General features: G+C 38.9%; 1 protein-coding gene across 1 annotated transcript; it reads right to left on the bottom strand.

Annotated features, from left to right (window-relative positions):
• Positions 1-5832: 5832 nt before the first annotated feature.
• LOC127072251 (uncharacterized) lies at positions 5833-11038 on the bottom strand. Its single transcript, XM_051012541.1, has 2 exons — positions 10986-11038; positions 5833-7312 (listed from the first exon to the last, which is right to left on the bottom strand). The coding sequence occupies exons 1-2, from the start codon at positions 11036-11038 to the stop codon at positions 5833-5835; spliced, it is 1533 nt and encodes a 510-aa protein (XP_050868498.1).
• Positions 11039-21484: the final 10446 nt, after the last annotated feature.

The raw sequence follows: 21484 nt of genomic DNA, 5'->3' as shown, positions 1-21484 counted from the left end.
CCCACCCGTGACGACAACAAAGTTCGAACTTTGACCGACTTTGACAGTTACTGCTTCAGTATTGCTTTCAATTTCGACAGGTGGACATCGCAGTTCTCGTAATACGCATTCTCCGCAAGTAATAACGAAAAGTTACTGTAAGAATATAATTATGTCACTCATTCCTTCAATATTCTATGAGAAGTACTTTGTTCTAGAATTATATCGAGCAGTGGGGATACTCTCCCACCCGTGGCGGCAACCAAGTGGGGTCATTGGTGACTTTGACAGTTACTGGACCAGACTTGCTTTGAATTTCGACAAGTGTACGTCGCAGTTCTCGTAGCACGCATACTCCGCATGTAATAAAGAAGAGTTAAAGGTAGAACATAATTAAATCACTCATTCATTCAATATTCTATGCGAAGTACTTTGTTCTGGAATTACATCGAGAAGTGGGGATACTCTCCCACACGTGACGGCAACAAAGTGGGGTACTCTCCCACCCGTGGCGGCAACCAAGTGGGGTCATTGGTGACTTTGACAGTTACTGGACCAGACTTGCTTTGAATTTCGACAAGTGTACGTCGCAGTTCTCGTAGCACGCATACTCCGCATGTAATAAAGAAGAGTTAAAGGTAGAACATAATTAAATCACTCATTCATTCAATATTCTATGCGAAGTACTTTGTTCTGGAATTACATCGAGAAGTGGGGATACTCTCCCACACGTGACGGCAACAAAGTGGGGTCATTGGTGACTTTGACAGTTACTGGTTCAGTATTGCTTTGATTTTCGACGGGTGGACATCGCAGTTCTCGCAGCACGCATACTCCGCATGTAATAAAGAAGAGTTAAAGGTAGAACATAATGAAATCACTCATTCATTCAATATTCTATGCGAAGTACTTTGTTCTGGAATTACATCGAGAAGTGGGGATACTCTCCCACACGTGACGGCAACAAAGTGGGGTCATTGGTGACTTTGACAGTTACTGGACCAGTCTTGCTTTGAATTTCGACAAGTGCACGTCGGAGTTCTCGTAGCACGCATACTCCGCATGTAATAAAGAAGAGTTAAAGGTAGAACATAATTAAATCACTCATTCTTTCAATATTCTACGCGAATTATTTTGTTTTAGACGTACATCGAGAAGTGGGGATACTTCCCCAGCCGTGACGACAACAAAGTTCGAACTTTGACCGACTTTGACAATTACTGGTTCAGTCTTGCTTTGAATTTCGACGAGTTCACGTCGTAGTTCTCGTAGTATGCATTCTCCGCAAGTAATAACGAAGAGTTAATGAAAGTACACAATTGTATCACTCATTCTTTTAATATTCTATGCGAAATACTTTCTTCTAGAATTACATCGAGAAGTGGGGATAATCTCCCATCCGTGACGGCAACAAAGTGGGGTCATTGGTGACTTTGACAGTTACTGGACCAGTCTTGCTTTGAATTTCGACAAGTGCACGTCGCAGTTCTCGTAGCACGCATACTCCGCATGTAATAAAGAAGAGTTAAAGGTAGAACATAATTAAATCACTCATTCATTCAATATTCTATGCGAAGTACTTTGTTCTGGAATTACATCGAGAAGTGGGGATACTCTCCCACACGTGACGGCAACCAAGTGGGGTCATTGGTGACTTTGACAGTTACTGGACCAGACTTGCTTTGAATTTCGACAAGTGTACGTCGCAGTTCTCGTAGCACGCATACTCCGCATGTAATAAAGAAGAGTTAAAGGTAGAACATAATTAAATCACTCATTCATTCAATATTCTATGCGAAGTACTTTGTTCTGGAATTACATCGAGAAGTGGGGATACTCTCCCACCCGTGGCGGCAACCAAGTGGGGTCATTGGTGACTTTGACAGTTACTGGACCAGTCTTGCTTTGAATTTCGACAAGTGCACGTCGCAGTTCTCGTAGCACGCATACTCCGCATGTAATAAAGAAGAGTTGAAGGTAGAATATAATTAAATCACTCATTCTTTCAATATTCTACGCGAATTATTTTGTTTTAGACGTACATCGAGCAGTGGGGATACTTCCCTACCCGTGACTACAACAAAGTCGGACCGTTCGCCGACTTTGACAATTACTGGTTCAGTATTGCTTTGATTTTCGACGGGTGGACATCGCAGTTCTCGTAGCACGCATACTCCGCATGTAATAAAGAAGAGTTAAAGGTAGAACATAATTAAATCACTCATTCTTTCAATATTCTACGCGAATTATTTTGTTTTAGACGTACATCGAGAAGTGGGGATACTTCCCCAGCCGTGACGACAACAAAGTTCGAACTTTGACCGACTTTGACAATTACTGGTTCAGTCTTGCTTTGAATTTCGACGAGTTCACGTCGTAGTTCTCGTAGTATGCATTCTCCGCAAGTAATAACGAAGAGTTAATGAAAGTACACAATTGTATCACTCATTCTTTTAATATTCTATGCGAAATACTTTCTTCTAGAATTACATCGAGAAGTGGGGATAATCTCCCATCCGTGACGGCAACAAAGTGGGGTCATTGGTGACTTTGACAGTTACTGGACCAGACTTGCTTTGAATTTCGACAAGTGTACGTCGCAGTTCTCGTAGCACGCATACTCCGCATGTAATAAAGAAGAGTTAAAGGTAGAACATAATTAAATCACTCATTCATTCAATATTCTATGCGAAGTACTTTGTTCTGGAATTACATCGAGAAGTGGGGATACTCTCCCACACGTGACGGCAACAAAGTGGGGTCATTGGTGACTTTGACAGTTACTGGTTCAGTATTGCTTTGATTTTCGAAGGGTGGACATCGCAGTTCTCGCAGCACGCATACTCCGCATGTAATAAAGAAGAGTTAAAGGTAGAACATAATGAAATCACTCATTCATTCAATATTCTATGCGAAGTACTTTGTTCTGGAATTACATCGAGAAGTGGGGATACTCTCCCACACGTGACGGCAACAAAGTGGGGTCATTGGTGACTTTGACAGTTACTGGACCAGTCTTGCTTTGAATTTCGACAAGTGCACGTCGCAGTTCTCGTAGAACGCATACTCCGCATGTAATAAAGAAGAGTTAAAGGTAGAACATAAATAAATCACTCATTCTTTCAATATCCTACGCGAATTATTTTGTTTTAGACGTACATCCAGAAGTCGGAATACTCCCCCACCAGTGACGACAACACAATCGGACTTTGACCGACTTTGACAGCTACTGGTTCAGTCTTGCTTTGAATTTTGACGAGTGCACATCGTAATTCTCGCAGTACGCATTTTACACAAGCAATAAAGAAGAGTTCAAGTAAGAACAGAATTATATCACTCATTCTTTCAATATTCTATGGGAATTATTTTGTTTTAGAAGTACATGGAGAAGTGGGAATACTCTCCCACCCGTGACGACAACAAAATCGGACCATTGACCGACTTTGACAGTTACTGGTTCAGTCTTGCTTTGAATTTCGACGAGTGCACATCGTAATTCACGTAGTACGCATTTTAGACAAGTAATAAAGAAGAGTTTACGTAAGAACATAATTATATCACTCATTCTTTCAATATTCTATGCGAATTATTTTGTTTTAGAAGTACATGGAGAAGTGGGAATACTCTCCCACCCGTGAGGACAACAAAATCGGACAATGACCCATTTTGACAGTTACTGGTTCAGTCTTGCTTTGAATTTCGACGAGTGCACATCGTAATTCACGCAGTACGCATTCAACCGAAGTAATAAAGAAGAGTTAACGTAAGAATATAATTATATCACTTATTCTTTCAATATTCTATGCGAAATATTTTATTTTAGAATAAAATATAGGAGTGGGAATACACTCCCACCCGTGACGACAACAAAATCGGAATTATGACCGTCTTTGACAGTTACTGGTTCAGTCTTGCTTCGAATTTCGACGAGCACACATCGTAATTCACCTAGTACGCATTTTACACAAGTAATAAAGAAGAGTTTACGTAAGAACATAATTATATCACTCATTCTTTCAATATTTTATGCGAATTATTTTGTTGTAGAAGTACATGGAGAAGTGGGAGTACTCTCCCACCCGTGACGACAACACAATCGGACCTTTGACCGACTTTGACAGTTATTAGTTCAGTCTTGCTTTGAATTTGGACGAGTGCACATCGTAATTCTCGCAGTACGCATTTTACACAAGCAATAAAGAAGAGTTCACGTAAGAACAGAATTATATCACTCATTCTTTCAATATTTTATGCGAATTATTTTGTTTTAGAAGTACATGGAGAAGTGGGAGTACTCTCCCACCCGTGACGACAACACAATCGGACCTTTGACCGACTTTGACAGTTATTAGTTCAGTCTTGCTTTGAATTTCGACGGGTGCACATTCGCGGGACTTTGACGATCTATCTCCACGAATGGACTTAGAAATTTTCGCAGAAGCCATTCGAGCGAGGACTAACGAAGAGTATACGCAAGTACAATATTCTATCACTCATATTTTCGACATGCTATACTATTTCATCTGTTTCAGACTTCAATTCTGTGCTTTCGAGGGACTTAGAAATTTTGGCATCTTTGGAGGACTGAAAATCTATCTCCAAGAGTGGACTTAGAAATTTTCGGTAGAAGTCATTCGAGGGAGTATTAACGAAGAGCCGATGAAAGTATAATTTCTATTATTCATATTTTCATACATCTATACTATTTTCTTTGTTTCAGAAACAAATTCTGCTCTCTCGGAGGACTTTGACAATCTATTTCCACGAGTGAACTTAGAAATTTTTGTAACTTTGAGGGTCTTTGGCAATCTACCTTCACGAGTGGACTTAGAAATTTTCGCACCTATGAGGGTCTTTGGCAATCTACCTCCATGAGTGGACTTAGAAATTTTCGGAAGAAGTCATTCGAGGGAGTATTAACGAAGAGCCGAGGCAAGTATAATTTCTATTATTCATATTTTCATAACTCTATACTATTTCTTTTGTTTCAGACACAAATTCTGCTCTCTCGGGGGAATTTGACGATCAATCTCCACGAGTGGACTTAGAAATTTTTGCACCTTTGAGGGACTTGGACAATCTACCTCCAAGGGTGGACTTAGAAATTTTCGCTCCTTTGAGGGTTTTTGGCTATCTACCTCCAAGAGTGGACTTAGAAATTTTCGGAAGAAGTCATTCGAGGGAGTATTAACGAAGAGCCGACGCAAGTATAATTTCTATTATTCATATTTTCATAACTCTATACTATTTCTTTTGTTTCAGACACAAATTCTGCTCTCTCGGGGAATTTGACGAGCAATCTGCACGAGTGGACTTGGAAATTTTCGCTCCTTTGAGGGTCTTTGGCAATCTATCTCCAAGAGGGGACTTAGAAATTTTCGCACCTTCGAGGGACTTGGACAATCTATCTCCAAGAGAGGACTTAGAAATTTTCGCACCTTTGAGGGTCTTTGGCAACCTACCTCCAAGAGTGGACTTAGAAATTTTCGGAAGAAGTCATTCGAGGGAGTATTAACGAAGAGCCGAGGCAAGTATAATTTCTATTATTCATATTTTCATAACTCTATACTATTTCTTTTGTTTCAGACACAAATTCTGCTCTCTCGGGGGAATTTGACGATCAATCTCCACGAGTGGACTTAGAAATTTTTGCACCTTTGAGGGACTTGGACAATCTACCTCCAAGGGTGGACTTAGAAATTTTCGCTCCTTTGAGGGTTTTTGGTTATCTACCTCCAAGAGTGGACTTAGAAATTTTCGGAAGAAGTCATTCGAGGGAGTATTAACGAAGAGCCGACGCAAGTATAATTTCTATTATTCATATTTTCATAACTCTATACTATTTCTTTTGTTTCAGACACAAATTCTGCTCTCTCGGGGAATTTGACGAGCAATCTGCACGAGTGGACTTGGAAATTTTCGCTCCTTTGAGGGTCTTTGGCAATCTATCTCCAAGAGGGGACTTAGAAATTTTCGCTCCTTTAAGGGTCTTTGGCAATCTACCTCCATGAGTGGACTTAGAAATTTTCGCTCCTTTGAGGGTCTTTGGCATTCTACCTCCAAGAGTGGACTTAGAAATTTCGCACCTTTGAGGGTCTTTGGCAATCTATCTCCAAGAGGGGACTTAGAAATTTTCGCACCTTCGAGGGACTTGGACAATCTATCTCCAAGAGTGGACTTAGAAATTTTCGCTCCTTTGAGGGTCTTTGGCAATCTACCTCCAAGAGTGGACTTAGAAATTTTCGCACCTTTGAGGGTCTTTGGCAATCTATCTCCAAGAGGGGACTTAGAAATTTTCGCATCTTTGAGGGTCTTTGGCAATCTATCTCCAAGAGGGGACTTGGAAATTTTCGCACCTTTGAGGGTCTTTGGCAATCTATCTCCAAGAGGGGACTCAGAAATTTTTGCACCTTTGAGGGACTTGGACAATCTATCTCCAGGAGAGGACTTAGAAATTTTCGCAAATTTGGGGGTCTTTGCCAATATACCTCTAAGAGTGGACTTAGAAATTTTCGCTCCTTTGAGGGTCTTTGGCATTCTACCTCCAAGAGTGGACTTGGAAATTTTCGCTCCTTTGAGGGTCTTTGGCAATCTATCTCCAAGAGGGGACTTAGAAATTTTCGCACCTTTGAGGGACTTGGACAATCTATCTCCAGGAGAGGACTTAGAAATTTTCGCAAATTTGGGGGTCTTTGGCATTCTACCTCCAAGAGTGGACTTAGAAATTTTTGCACCTTTGAGGGACTTGGACAATCTATCTCCAGGAGAGGACTTAGAAATTTTCGCAAATTTGGGGGTCTTTGGCAATATACCTCTAAGAGTGGACTTAGAAATTTTCGCACCTTTGAGGGTCTTTGGCAATCTATCTCCAAGAGGGGTCTTAGAAATTTTCGCATCTTTGAGGGTCTTTGGCAATCTATCTCCAAGAGGGGACTTGGAAATTTTCGCACCTTTGAGGGTCTTTGGCAATCTATCTCCAAGAGGGGACTTAGAAATTTTCGCTCCTTTGAGGGTCTTTGGCATTTTACCTCCACGAGTGGACTTAGAAATTTTTGCACCTTTGAGGGACTTGGACAATCTACCTCCAAGGGTGGACTTAGAAATTTTCGCTCCTTTGAGGGTCTTTGATATTCTACCTCCAAGAGTGGACTTAGAAATTTTCGCAAATTTGAGGTTCTTTGGCAATCTACTTCCAAGAGTGGACTTAGAAATTTTCGCTCCTTTGAGGGTCTTTGGCATTCTACCTCCAAGAGTGGACTTAGAAATTTTCGCAAATTTGAGGTTCTTTGGCAATCTACTTCCAAGAGTGGACTTAGAAATTTTCGCAGGGTTCCTTTCATATAAGTTTCAACGAAGAATTAAAGTAAGTATATTTTTTTTATTTCATATTTCTTTAATTATATATAATAAATTAAGATATATAATAAATTTATACAGTTTTCATTATAACAGTGATACTAATAATTGCATTTTCGTTTTTGTTTCAGAACTCGTTGCAGTCTCGCGCGTTGCAATGATGTAATCGTGTGTTAGCATCGCTAAAATAAATTTATCGCGTAGTAGAAGCAGTGTTTGTTCGTTCGCGTTTCGCGATTTAAACCATAAGTGTTTTTGAATGGACTGCGCGCAATGCAGTTCTTAGAGTCAGTGTTTGTTTGCGTAGTTTTTTGATTTTTTAACAGTCGCATAGACTGTACTTATAAAGGATAGTAGAGTTTCGCGAAATAAATTCAGTGTCCGTTCGTTAATAAGTATCTACCGCGAATTAGAGTCAGTGCATCACTCAAGAGGATCTCGACCAACTTCGACGTCGACCTACCTCATTTTCAACCAACTACAAATCATCCACCCTCAATTTCGACCTAAATCGCGGTGCAGTGTTTTGGAGCCTTCGCAGAACTTCTTAAGTGGTGAGTTAATTTTTAAGTCCCTCCGATCACTCAATCATGTCGAGGACGAAAGGTCCGAATCGGCACGGGTGATTGGTTGTAATTAATTATTAGAAGAGCATTGAGTGACCACGAGTAAATTTCTTCGGAGATTTACTCGTGAAGTTTTCGTTATATTTGCATTTGTTTATTAGATCAGGATAGAATCTTCTTGTTCACACGCGTTAATTATAATTATTCGAAATTTTGAATACTTTAATGCAATTTTAATTAATTTTAATATTAAGCAAGCAAGAAGATATTCGCGATGGATTGTCTCTGGATTACAAGCGGAATTATATAATTTATTTTCTAATAATTAGAATAAATGCTTGTAAGAATGAGCGTCCAATAATTTTTCATTACAGTTTTATATAAAGATTAATCAATTTTATTAATAAAAGAAAAGTCTCAATAGAGTCATTGCTTTTGAATGAATAAAGTAGAGTAGAGTCATTGCTTTTGAAAGAATAAAGTAGAGTAGAGTCGTTGATAAAAGACAAAGAGACTTATAAAATCTCAACGCGTAGAACATAGAATAAGTTAATCAATTTTTAGATTAGGATTTTCAGCAATTAATATCTTAATTCTCGTTTTTCTTCCTGTGCTTTCTCGATTTTTCGTTTCAGGATTGGTTTAGAGTTGCGTTAGATTTATTAGTTTTCTTCTATGTTCTAGAATATATATGGTTTTAGTTTCTTGATATTGACGATAGCTCGAATGTTCTATAGTAGTTGTTAGGGCATGAAACAAAGAAGAGGCTATACGCCGAAGAGGCCCCCACAAATTGTGGCTCAAGAGGGCAACTATTAGACTATTGAGTTATTTTCGAAGGTTTGACAGAACTTATCGAAAGTGGCTCTTAGTCATATTTTAATTTTACTATGTGGTCACTCAAAATGCTCTTTACGTAATAATAGTTTTGATTTCAGAAACACGGACAACGTAACACTCCATCTCCGATGCCACATTGTCACGCGTACGCGAATAGAATTTTAACATATTTTATTCACTTTTATTAGTAAAGTCGAGTAGTAAATGTTTCTTTTCATTGCATTTTCTTTTTTAAATTCAATTAAACTAAAAGTTTTATTTTTATTAAATCAAGTACTATATCAAGATAATAGCTGCGAAACGTATAAGATATGACAATTGTGGGGACTATTGAAAGTGCACTGAATAAAAGTGTTACTGAAACAACCGCACTGAGATGTGAGCCGAGTTCTTTCTGGCACCTGTTACAGGAAGAGAATATTCTTTTAGATTAGGATCAATATATGATGATTATATTAATTATATACTTCTGTTTATTATATTAATCACTTTTATTAACTTTTATTAATTAATAGTCTCGGGTGGGACCCTTGGGAGGGGCCCTCGGGTGTGGGCCTTTGGGCGGGTTACTTTCTGAGTATTTTGCAAAGAAGCTCTTTCTTCTTTTCATTTTCTTCTCCTTTTCTTTTAATCTTTTTCTGTTTCAGGTCAGATTATCGAGGAATGGATCATCGAGGGACGAATCATCAAGGGATAGATCATCGAGGGATAGATCATCGAGAGAACGGCATTGTGAAATTTATTTCTTGATTCATTATACATTTCTACTTATTGTAGACATTTCTACTTATTATAATGTCTAAGCCTGGTTATATTTATTACAAGCATATTTATTATATCTATTACATGCATTTCTATCGATTATATATATATATATATATATATATATATATTTCTATTTATTGAAACGCATGAGTATATAATAATTTAAACAATTACTCAAGACTAATTATTCTACTTTGTCTCGATTTTGGTACTTTAATTTTTCTCGAGTGAAGCAATCTTCAAGATATTCATTTGTCGTTCCAAATTCTATCTTTCTCTTGTGCACTCGCACGGATATACCCGGTTTCTTCCCTCCTTTTTCTCTTCTTCTGTTGCTCTGCTCTTCTTTTTCTTTCTTTTTCTCTTTCTCATCTACTTTTACACTTTCTCTTTATCTATTTCTAACTCAACGAAGAATCGATCATCGTTGGATTTTTACACGGAAGTTAATGGAACCTAGCTGCATATAATTGATATTATATTCAGAGAGGATATGTCTCCTTACTTCCGTACGCGAATGATAGAGAAAACACTTACGCGCGTGCCGGTCCTCACGTACGTAAGTGTTCGCGGTCGCGAAATTAAGTCCTGCCGAGGTCTACGTTTTAATTTTTGAAATCGAAATATAGACACGACCGGTCGTGTCTCGAGATGTCTGAAGCTGACGGTGTGGATGGTGAAGTTTTTCGTAAGCAGGGTCTCGTCCATCTCCAATTTTCTGATAAGCCTGAAACTCCCGAAGCGGAAAGATATCTCGAACGCGAATTTTAGAGTAGAGTCTCCGTTAGCCCGTGGGTCCTCAGATGCAGCAACCTCCAAGCGGTGAGACCTGGGTCGGTAGTACTTGCAATATATTAAAATCTATTCCTAAATTATATCAAAAATCTATAATTACATTATATATATTATCTAAAATCTATAACTAAATTATAAATATAATTTAGTTAGAATGCAAGTACTACCGGGCGAATGGCTGCATATTTCAAGGTTTTTCGAAAATCTCTTCCTTTTTAATTCCAACTAGACATTAAATTAATTATATTTTCCAGTGTTAATCATATTTCGAGAGACAGATAAATTAAATGTAGCAATATTCTAAAATAATTTTGTAGAGAAACGTACGGAAAACTTTTATATCGCTGTCGTTCCTATTTATTCTTATTCACTTATATTAATTATTATTTCTAATAATTCTCTAAAACTTGCACTCTTTTATTCTTTTTCTGTTTCAAGTTAGATGATGGAGAGATCAATCATCGAGGAACAAATCATCAAGTGATCGTTTTCTGTGAAATCTTTTTGTTGAATTACTTCACATTTTTATTTATTATATATACTTCTATTTATTCAATATCTATATAATAATTGAAACAAATCTTCAAGTTCTTTGGTCTCTCTCGGGTGGGACCCTTGGGAGGGGCCCTCGGGTGTGGGCCTTAGGCGGGTTTCGTTCTCTCACTAAGGAAAAATTAAACTCACTTAAGGTACTCTGATTTTTGTCTAGTGAAATGATTTTCGAGATACTTATCCATTTTTCTGAGTTCTATCTTTCTCACGGACACTATCCGTGTCTCTTTTCTTCGTTTCCTCACTTCTTTTCTTCTACTCTTTTCGTTTTCCTCCTTTCCATTTTCTCTTCTTCTTTAATTCCTTCTCTGTTTCAGGTTAGATCAACGAGAGACCGATCATCGAGGGATCAATCATCGTGAAATTAAATTCTTACAGGAAAGTTTTAATTGCATATTCGTTTTTCTTATTTTATTTAATTGTTAATTTATTTTTAATTATTAATATTATTCTTTAATTATATATTTGATTTTAATAATTGTATTTTTTTAATTATTGTTTGATTTTTATTATGTATATTTGCATATAATTTTGTATATAATTTTTACATATTTATCTTTTCTTCTTTTATTCCTTTTCTGTTTCATGTTAGGTGATCGAGGGACCGATCATCGTGGGATTTTTACACGGAAGTTAATGGAACCTCTCTGCATATAATTTTTGTTATATGCAGGCAGGGTATGTCTCCTTGCTTCCGTACGCGAATGATAGGGAAAACACTCACGCGTGTGACGGCCGGCACACGCGTGGGTGTTCGCGAACGCGAGATTTAGTCCTACCGAGGACTACGTTTTGATTTTGAAATCGAAATATAGACACGACCGGTCGTGTCTCGAGATATCTGAAGCCGACGGTGTGGACGGTGGAGCGATCTGTAAGCGGGGTTTTATACATCTCCAGTTTGCTGAGAAGCCCGAAGCTCCCGAAGCGGAAAGGCATCTCGGATCGTGGATTTTAGAGTAGAATCCCCGTTAGCTCGTCTATCTCCACATGCAGCGACCGATTCATCACCCAAGGACCATGGAGGGATTTAGATTTTTATACGGGTGTTTAAAGAATCTTTCTACCTCAGGCGTAGAAGGATTTCTTTTCTCCCGTTCGGGCAAGATAGAAGGACACTCGCTTATGTCGGCTGGCATAGACGTTGGTGTTCTCGGGCGCGATTAAGTCCAAAATTGGCTCCAACGTACTCAACATATTCGCGTGAGTGTTACCGGAATACTCGCGTAAGTATCTGTGAGTGCGGTAGGATTCAATTTTGGGTTCCGGCGTTTGTCGCGAAGCACAATCGGTTGTGCTCAAGTGGTGATCGAAGCTTCCGATGTTGGATAGTTGAGCTATGCGTAAGTCGGTTCCCAAATGCGGAGACGCATGGGGCTGCAATTTTAGCGTTTGGAGGCTTGAATTCGTCGGGAGTGGAGGTCGCCCCGTTGCTTTGCTTTCTTGATAGTAGTAGAAGTAGTAAAGAGTAGAGTCACCGTTAGTCCGCGGGTCTCCAGAAGCAGCAACCTCCACGCGGTGGGACCTGGGTCGGCAGTACTTGTGATATATCGATTCTATTTCTAAGCTACAAGTATTTCCGAGCGAATGGCTGCATATTTCAAGATTTTTCCAAGATCATTTCCATCGAATTCCAACTAAAATTCAAAGTACGTGCAATTTACATTCTTTCTTGGATCTTCCGTATATTCTGCAATAAAGTGCAGAGTCATTTCTATTTATCTAAATGCACACATCTATAATAATTACTCGAGATTAATTATTATAGTTTCTCTCGGGTGGGACCCTTGGGATGGGCCCTTGGGCGTGGGCTTCTGTGCGGGTCTTCTTCTTTCAGTACTAAAAAATCGAGCTGGATTTCCATATTCTGGTTTTACTCAGGTGTAGTGATCTTCTATGTCCATCTTTTCTTTCCAATTTCATCTTTTTCACACGTGCATGTATTCCATTGCAGCTTACGGATATTCTTTTCTTTTCTGCTCCATACTTTTCACGTGTACGCAAGTTCTGGCTTTCTTCTCTTCTCGTTTTCTTCTTCCTTTCTTTTCTTTCTCTACTTCTTTTCCTCTTCTTCACGAATCTCGATATATCGGCGCGGAATACGGGTAGGATAGAAAGAACACCTGCGCGTGTGCCGGCGAGCACAGGCGATGTTCTCGGGCGCGATTAAAAGTCCTACCGATATGGACTACGTTTGATTGCTAAAAACGAATAAATGACCGGACGTGCTAGTGAGTCGTTTTGTGTGCTGCCGAGTAGAATGGTTTGCTATCCGTAAGAGTGGACTGACCCTCCTCCTGTTAGCCGCCTGAATTCTCGATTGTGCGTGGAACGCCGCGAACGCGAATTAGAGTCATCGTTATTTTAACACTCACGGGAGTGTTCGGGCGCGAATAAAAGTCCTACCGGGGACTTCGTTTTGCCGAACGCTGATTATTTGATCACGCCGGTCACGCGAATCTTAGAGTAGAGTCCCCGTTAGCCCGTGGGTCCCCAGATGCAGCTACCTCCACGTGGTGGGACCTGGGTCGGTAGTACTTGTGAAATACCGAATTCTATGTCTAAATTATATCTAAAATCTATAACTATATTACATATATAATTATATAACGCAAGTACTACCGGGCGGATGGCTGCATATTTCAATTTTTCTGAAGTCTCTTTTCTGTCTCATTCCAGCTAGATCTTAAATTAATTACATTTTAAGTTATAAGTTATATTTCGACAGATAGATATATTCAATGCATCCAGATCCTAAATTAATTTTGTCGAAAAACCCACAGGAAACTTCTGTCGTACTTATGTTGGCTATCTTATTTTAGTTTCTCTCGGGTGGGACCCTTGGGAGGGGCCCTCGGGTGTGGGCCTTAGGCGGGTTTCGCTCTTACACTACGGAAAGATTAAACTCATTTATGGTACTCTGATTTTCATCGAGTGAAACAACTCTCGAGATGGAGACTCATGGTTCGGAATTCTATTTTGCTTACGCGCTCTTACGCAAATTCTCGTAGTTTCTTTATTCCATTTGCCTTCTTATTTTCTTCTCTTTTCTTCTTTTCTTTTTCTTCTTGTCTTAGTCTTCTTTTAAACCTTTTCTGTTTCAGATCAGATCAACGAAGGACATATCATCGTGATATTATATTTTTACAGGGAAGTTTTTGAATATAAATTTCTTTTTGCATAAAATATTGCATAAAATTTTGCGTATAATTTTTGCTGTTATATTTAATTATATTATCTATTTAATTTTTGATCTTCTGTTCCTCTTTTTATTCTTTTTCTGTTTCAGATTAGGTGGACGAAAGATCGATCATCGTGAACTTAAATTCTTACAGGAAAGTTTCAATTGCATATTTGTTTTTCTTATTTTATTTAATGATTAATTTACTTTTTAATTATTAATATTATTGTTTAATTATATATTTGATTTTAATAATTGTATTTTTTTATTTATTGTTTGATTTTTATTATGTATATTTGCATATAATTTTGTATATAATTTTTACATGTTTATCTTTTCTTCTTTTATTCCTTTTCTGTTTCATGTTAGGTGATCGAGGGACCGATCATCGTGGGATTTTTACACGGAAGTTAATGGAACCTCTCTGCATATAATTTTTGTTATATGCAGGCAGGGTATGTCTCCTTGCTTCCGTACGCGAATGATAGGGAAAACACTCACGCGTGTGACGGCCGGCACACGCGTGGGTGTTCGCGAACGCGAGATTTAGTCCTACCGAGGACTACGATTTGATTTTTCGACATATAGACACGACCGGTCGTGTCTCGAGATATCTGAAGCCGACGGTGTGGACGGTGGAGCATTCTGTAAGCGGGGTTTTACACATCTCCAGTTTGCTGAGAAGCCCGAAGCTCCCGAAGCGGAAAGGCATCTCGGATCGTGGATTTTAGAGTAGAATCCCCGTTAGCTCGTCTATCTCCACATGCAGCCACCGATTCATCATCCAAGGACCATGGAGGGATTTAGATTTTTATACGGGTGTTTAAAGAATCTTTCTACCTCAGGCGTAGAAGGATTTCTTTTCTCCCGTTCGGGCAAGATAGAAGGACACTCGCTTATGTCGGCTGGCATAGACGTTGGTGTTCTCGGGCGCGATTAAGTCCAAAATTGGCTCCAACGTACTCAACATATTCGCGTGAGTGTTACCGGAATACTCGCGTAAGTATCTGTGAGTGCGGTAGGATTCAATTTTGGGTTCCGGCGTTTGTCGCGAAGCACAATCGGTTGTGCTCAAGTGGTGATCGAAGCTTCCGATGTTGGATAGTTGAGCTATGCGTAAGTCGGTTCCCAAATGCGGAGACGCATGGGGCTGCAATTTTAGCGTTTGGAGGCTTGAATTCGTCGGGAGTGGAGGTCGCCCCGTTGCTTTGCTTTCTTGATAGTAGTAGAAGTAGTAAAGAGTAGAGTCACCGTTAGTCCGCGGGTCTCCAGAAGCAGCAACCTCCACGCGGTGGGACCTGGGTCGGCAGTACTTGTGATATATCGATTCTATTTCTAAGCTACAAGTATTTCCGAGCGAATGGCTGCATATTTCAAGATTTTTCCAAGATCATTTCCATCGAATTCCAACTAAATTTCAAAGTACGTGCAATTTACATTCTTTCTTGGATCTTCCGTATATTCTGCAATAAAGTGCAGAGTCATTTCTATTTATTGAAATGCATACATCTATAATAATTACTCGAGATTAATTATTATAGTTTCTCTCGGGTGGGACCCTTGGGATGGGCCCTTGGGCGTGGGCTTCTGTGCGGGTCTTCTTCTTTCAGTACTAAAAAATCGAGCTGGATTTCCATATTCTGGTTTTACTCAGGTGTAGTGATCTTCTATGTCCATCTTTTCCTTCCAATTTCATCTTTTTCACACGTGCATGTATTCCATTGCAGCTTACGGATATTCTTTTCTTTTCTGCTCCATACTTTTCACGTGTACGCAAGTTCTGGCTTTCTTCTCTTCTCGTTTTCTTCTTCCTTTCTTTTCTTTCTCTACTTCTTTTCCTCTTCTTCACGAATCTCGATATATCGGCGCGGAATACGGGTAGGATAGAAAGAACACCTGCGCGTGTGCCGGCGAGCACAGGCGATGTTCTCGGGCGCGATTAAAAGTCCTACCGATATGGACTACGTTTGATTGCTAAAAACGAATAAATGACCGGACGTGCTAGTGAGTCGTTTTGTGTGCTGCCGAGTAGAATGGTTTGCTATCCGTAAGAGTGGACTGACCCTCCTCCTGTTAGCCGCCTGAATTCTCGATTGTGCGTGGAACGCCGCGAACGCGAATTAGAGTCATCGTTATTTTAACACTCACGGGAGTGTTCGGGCGCGAATAAAAGTCCTACCGGGGACTTCGTTTTGCCGAACGCTGATTATTTGATCACGCCGGTCACGCGAATCTTAGAGTAGAGTCCCCGTTAGCCCGTGGGTCCCCAGATGCAGCTACCTCCACGCGGTGGGACCTGGGTCGGCAGTACTTGTGATACATCGATTTTTTCTAAGCTGCAAGTATTTCCGAGCGAATGGCTGCATATTTGAAGACTTTTCCAAAATCTTTTCTATGTAATATCAAATTAAATCTCGAAGTTCATACATTTTACATTCATTCTTATATCTTTCGTATATACGGCAATAAATTCATAAGATTGATTATTATAGTTTCTCTCGGGTGGGTCCCATGGGATGGGCCCATGGGCGTGGGCTTCTGTGCGGGTCTCCTTTCTGCATCAAAAAATTCAGCTCGATTTTCGTACTCTGGTTTTGGTTGGGTCTGACTTTTCTTTTCCTTTTCAATTTTATCTTTTTCACGTGTTTCACTCCACCTTACAGATATTCTTCCTCTCTCTTCTTCGGAGTTCTATCGGTTTCACATGCGCGCACGTTCCGGATTTCTTTCCTTCTCTTTCTCTTCTTCTTCTCTTCTTCACGGATTTCGATATATTGGCGAAGGTCCGATGTATCGTCGAATGGTTCGGTTCATATTCGATTGTTAGACGCGAATACGGGTAAGATAGAAAGAACACTCGCGCTTGCGTCGGCGGGCACAGGCGTGGTGTTCTCGGGCGCGATTAAAAGTCCTACGATAATGGACTTCGTTTGATTGCTAAAAACGAATAAATGACCGGTCGTGATACGGTCATCGGATGACTGTAGAGTGAGACGGTCTATGTGCTACTGAGGAGGATGGTTTATGGCTATTTGTAAGGATGTTCAGTCCGTTGACTGACCCACCTTATATCTATAGTCACCTGAGTCCATGGTGAGGTGTATGCAACCCCGCGGGACCGCGAATTAGAGTAGAGTCACTGTTATTCTAGCACTCACGTGGATGTTCGGGCGCGATTAAAGTCCTACCGTGGACTTCGTTTTATTGTTCGAAATACGAAAGGCACGGACGGTCGTGCTTAAAGGTGGGATGTGGGCATCCGAGGCTGACGGCCTCAACGTTATCCCCAGTAGGATACCGTTGCGGACTGGATGTCCCTGTTCGCTCATGTTGCCTCGCGAACACCGGGAACGCGTATTTTAGAGTAGAATTACCGTTGTACTAACATCACGTGAGTGTTCGGGCGCGAATTAAGTGTCCTACCGTGGACTTAGTTTTATTTGCTTAATATAGAGATAAGATTACGCCGGTAATGCGTATTTTGCAGTAGAGTCATTCGGACACTCACGTGAGTGTCCGAGCGCGATTAAAAGTCCTACCGAGGACTTCGTTTTCTTTGTTCGGCGATTATTTGTTCACGCCGGTCTCGCGGATCTTAGAGAGTAGAATCCCCGTTAGCTCGTGGGTCCCTAGATGCAGCAACCTCCAAGCGGTGGGACCTGGGTCGGTAATACTTGCGATATATCGAAATCTATGTTTTAATTATATTTAAAGTCTGTAACTAAAATATACATATAATTATAAAACGCAAGTACTACCGGGCGAATGGCTGCATATTTCTGTATTTTTCCAAATTCTCTTTTCTGCCCAAGTTCAATTAGACGTTAAATTAATTACATTTTAAACTGTCAGTTATATTTTCACAAATAAGTTGAACAAATCAAAATTCTAAGTTAATTTTCTAAGATGACGAACAGAAAACTTTTCTGTCGTTTTTATGTTCATCTACATTCCTATTTATTCTTAGTTACTTTTATTATTATATTTAATTGTTAGTTATATTTGTTATATACTTTTATTAATTATTCTAATTATTTAGTTGTATTTATTATATTAATTATTTTTGTTAACTTTTCATTGTTATTTGTCTCAGGTGCAAATCTTGAGAAGGGTTTTTCTGTTTGTACCTTTGGGCAGTTTATAGTTTCAGTATCTTTGCACTGCTGTTTTTCTCTTCTCCTTTCTTTACCATTTCTGTTTTTTCTTTTTCTCTTCCTCTTTTTTTTTAACTGTTTTTTATCCTTGCTTTTTTAACTGTTGCATATAGCACCAGGCAAATAGTTGCTTATTTCAATGTTTTTTTAATAACGGAGATATATTTTCTTTTAAAATTACATTGTGAAGTGGGGATAATTTTCTTTGTGAGTCGAAAACAAAACCGGACCACTAACCGACTTTAACAGTTAGTTGTGCTTTGAAATTCGACGAGAGCACATGGCAATTTGCGCAGATGCCATTCTTGCCAGTATTAACGAACAGTTTATTCAAATTCATAACAGCATATTTCATTCTAGATTTAAATGCGAGGTGGGGATACTCGGGTTCGGGAGACGACAATAATGTCGGGTCTTTGGCCGACATTTATAGATCCTGGATCAGTTGTGCATTGGACTTCGACGAGTGAACTTAGAAACTTTCGCACCGTTGGGGGACTTTGAAAATCTATCTCCATGTGTGGACTTAGAAATTTTCGCACCTTTCGGGGACTTTGAAAATCTATCTCCATGTGTGGACTTAGAAATTTTCGTACCTATGAGGAACTTTGAAAATCTATCTCCACGAGTGGACTTAGAAATTTTCGCAACTTTCGGGGACTTTGAAAATCTATCTCCATGTGTGGACTTAGAAATTTTCGCTCCTTTGAGAGAAACTTTAAAAATCTATCTCCACGAGTGGACTTAGAAAGCTTCGCACCTTTGAGAAACTTTAAAAATCTATCTCCATATGTGGACTTAGAAATTTTCGCACCTTTGGGGGACTTTGAAAATCTATCTCCATGTGTGGACTTAGAAATTTTCGTACCTATGAGGAACTTTGAAAATCTATCTCCACGAGTGGACTTAGAAATTTTCGCAACTTTCGGGGACTTTGAAAATCTATCTCCATATGTGGACTTAGAAATTTTCGCACCTTTGGGGGACTTTGAAAATCTATCTCCATGTGTGGACTTAGAAATTTTCGCACCTTTCGGGGACTTTGAAAATCTATCTCCATGTGTGGACTTAGAAATTTTCGTACCTATGAGGAACTTTGAAAATCTATCTCCACGAGTGGACTTAGAAATTTTCGCAACTTTCGGGGACTTTGAAAATCTATCTCCATGTGTGGACTTAGAAATTTTCGCTCCTTTGAGAGAAACTTTAAAAATCTATCTCCATGTGTGGACTTAGAAATTTTCGCACCTTTGAGAAACTTTAAAAATCTATCTCCATATGTGGACTTAGAAAGTTTCGCACCTTTGAGAAACTTTAAAAATCTATCTCCATATGTGGACTTAGAAATTTTCGCACCTTTGGGGGACTTTGAAAATCTATCTCCATGTGTGGACTTAGAAATTTTCGCACCTATGAGGAACTTTGAAAATCTATCTCCACGAGTGGACTTAGAAATTTTCGCACCATTGGGGGACTTTGAAAATCTATCTCCATATGTGGACTTAGAAATTATCGCACCTTTGAGGAACTTTGAAATCTCCAAGAGAGAACTTAGAAATTATCGCAGAATGCCGAATTCTTGCGAGTATTAACGAAGACTTAAAGTAAGTATATTTTTCTACCATATTTTGTTAAATGATTTATACAGTTTTCATTATTACAATGATACTAATTATTTCGTTTGTATTTTTGTTTCAGAACCTCTTTGCAGTCGCGCGGGTTGCAATGATGTAATCGAGTGTTAGCATCGCAAAAATAAATTTATCGCGTAGTAGAAGCAGTGTTTGTTCGTTCGCGTTTCGCGATTTAAACCATAAGTGTTTTTGAATGGACTGCGCGCAATGCAGTTTTTAGAGTCAGTGTTTGTTTGCGTAGTTTTTTGATTTTTTAACAGTCGCATAGACTGTACTTATAAAGGATAGTAGAGTTTCGCGAAATAAATTCAGTGTCCGTTCGTTAATAAGTATCTACCGCGAATTAGAGTCAGTGCATCACTCAAGAGGATCTCGACCAACTTCGACGTCGACCTACCTCATTTTCAACCAACTACAAATCATCCACCCTCAATTTCGACCTAAATCGCGGTGCAGTGTTTTGGAGCCTTCGCAGAACTTCTTAAGTGGTGAGTTAATTTTTAAGTCCCTCCGATCACTCAATCATGTCGAGGACGAAAGGTCCGAATCGGCATGAGTGATTGGTTGTAATTAATTAGTAGAAGAGCAATGAGTGACCACGAGTAAATTTCTTCGGAGATTTACTCGTGAATGGTTCGTTATTTTTTGATTTATTTATTAGATCAGGATGGAGTCTTCTTGCTTAAACGCGTTGATTATAATTATTTGAAATTTTTAATAGTTGAATGCATATTTAAACAATTTTCTCTCGCGAAAATACAAACTACCGGGATATTCGCGAAGTTTAATAATACATAAGCAAGAAGACATTCGCGATGGATAGTTTCTGGATTACAAGCGAGTTTGTATAATTTATTTCCTAATAATTAGAATAATCGCTTGTAAGAAGGAGCGTCCAATGATTTTGCATTACATTTTTAGATAAAGATTAATCAATTTTATTAATAAAAGAAAAGTCTCAATAGAGTCATTGCTTTTGAAAGAGTAAAATAGAGTAGAGTCATTGCTTTTGAAAGAATAAAGTAGAGTAGAGAAAAGACAAAGAGACTTGTAAAATCACTACGCGTAGAACATAGAACAAGTTAATCGATTTTTAGCTTAGGATTTTCAGCAATTAATATATTAATTCTCGTTTCTCTACCGATGCTTTCTCGATTTTTCGTTTCAGGATTGGTTTAGAGTTGCGTCAGATTTGTTAGTTTTCTTCGACATTTTAGAATAAGAGATAGTTCTAGTTTCTTGGTGATAGTTGAGGATAGTTCAAATGTTCTATAGTAGTTGTTAGGGCACGAAGCAAAGAAGAGGCTAAGTGCCGAAGAGGCCCCCACATATTGTGGCTCAAGAGGGCAACTATTAGGCTACAGAGTTATTTTCGAAGTTTCGACAGAACACTTCGAGAATAACTCTTAGTCATATTTTAATTATACCATGTTGTCACTCAAAATGCTCTTATATAATAATAATATAATTTTCAGAAACTAAGAAGATCTCTTCATTCCGTGTCCCATCTCACAATGCCATGCGTTTCCGAATAGAATTTTTACGTATTTTATACATTTTTATTTCTAAAGTCGAGTAATAAATTTTTCCCATATTTCTTTTCTAAAGTTCAATTAAATCCGTAATTTTATTTTTATAAAATCAAGTTTTATATTAAAGTAA

The sequence above is a fragment of the Vespula vulgaris genome, chromosome 24 (assembly GCF_905475345.1).
Source record: "Vespula vulgaris chromosome 24, iyVesVulg1.1, whole genome shotgun sequence".
In the NCBI taxonomy this organism is placed as follows: Eukaryota; Metazoa; Arthropoda; class Insecta; order Hymenoptera; family Vespidae; genus Vespula; species Vespula vulgaris.
Note: the sequence above shows the minus strand (reverse complement) of the source record. Positions and strands in the feature narration are given on the sequence as shown.

Coding starts and splice junctions, on each gene's coding strand:
- LOC127072251 (XM_051012541.1), bottom strand. CDS start 11,038: ATGGATAAGTATCTCGAAAATCATTTCACTAGACAAAAATCAGAGTAC. Junction 7,313..10,985: donor CAAAAATCAGAGTACCTTAA/GTGAGTTTAATT, acceptor CTTATATGAAAG/GAACCCTGCGAAAATTTCTA.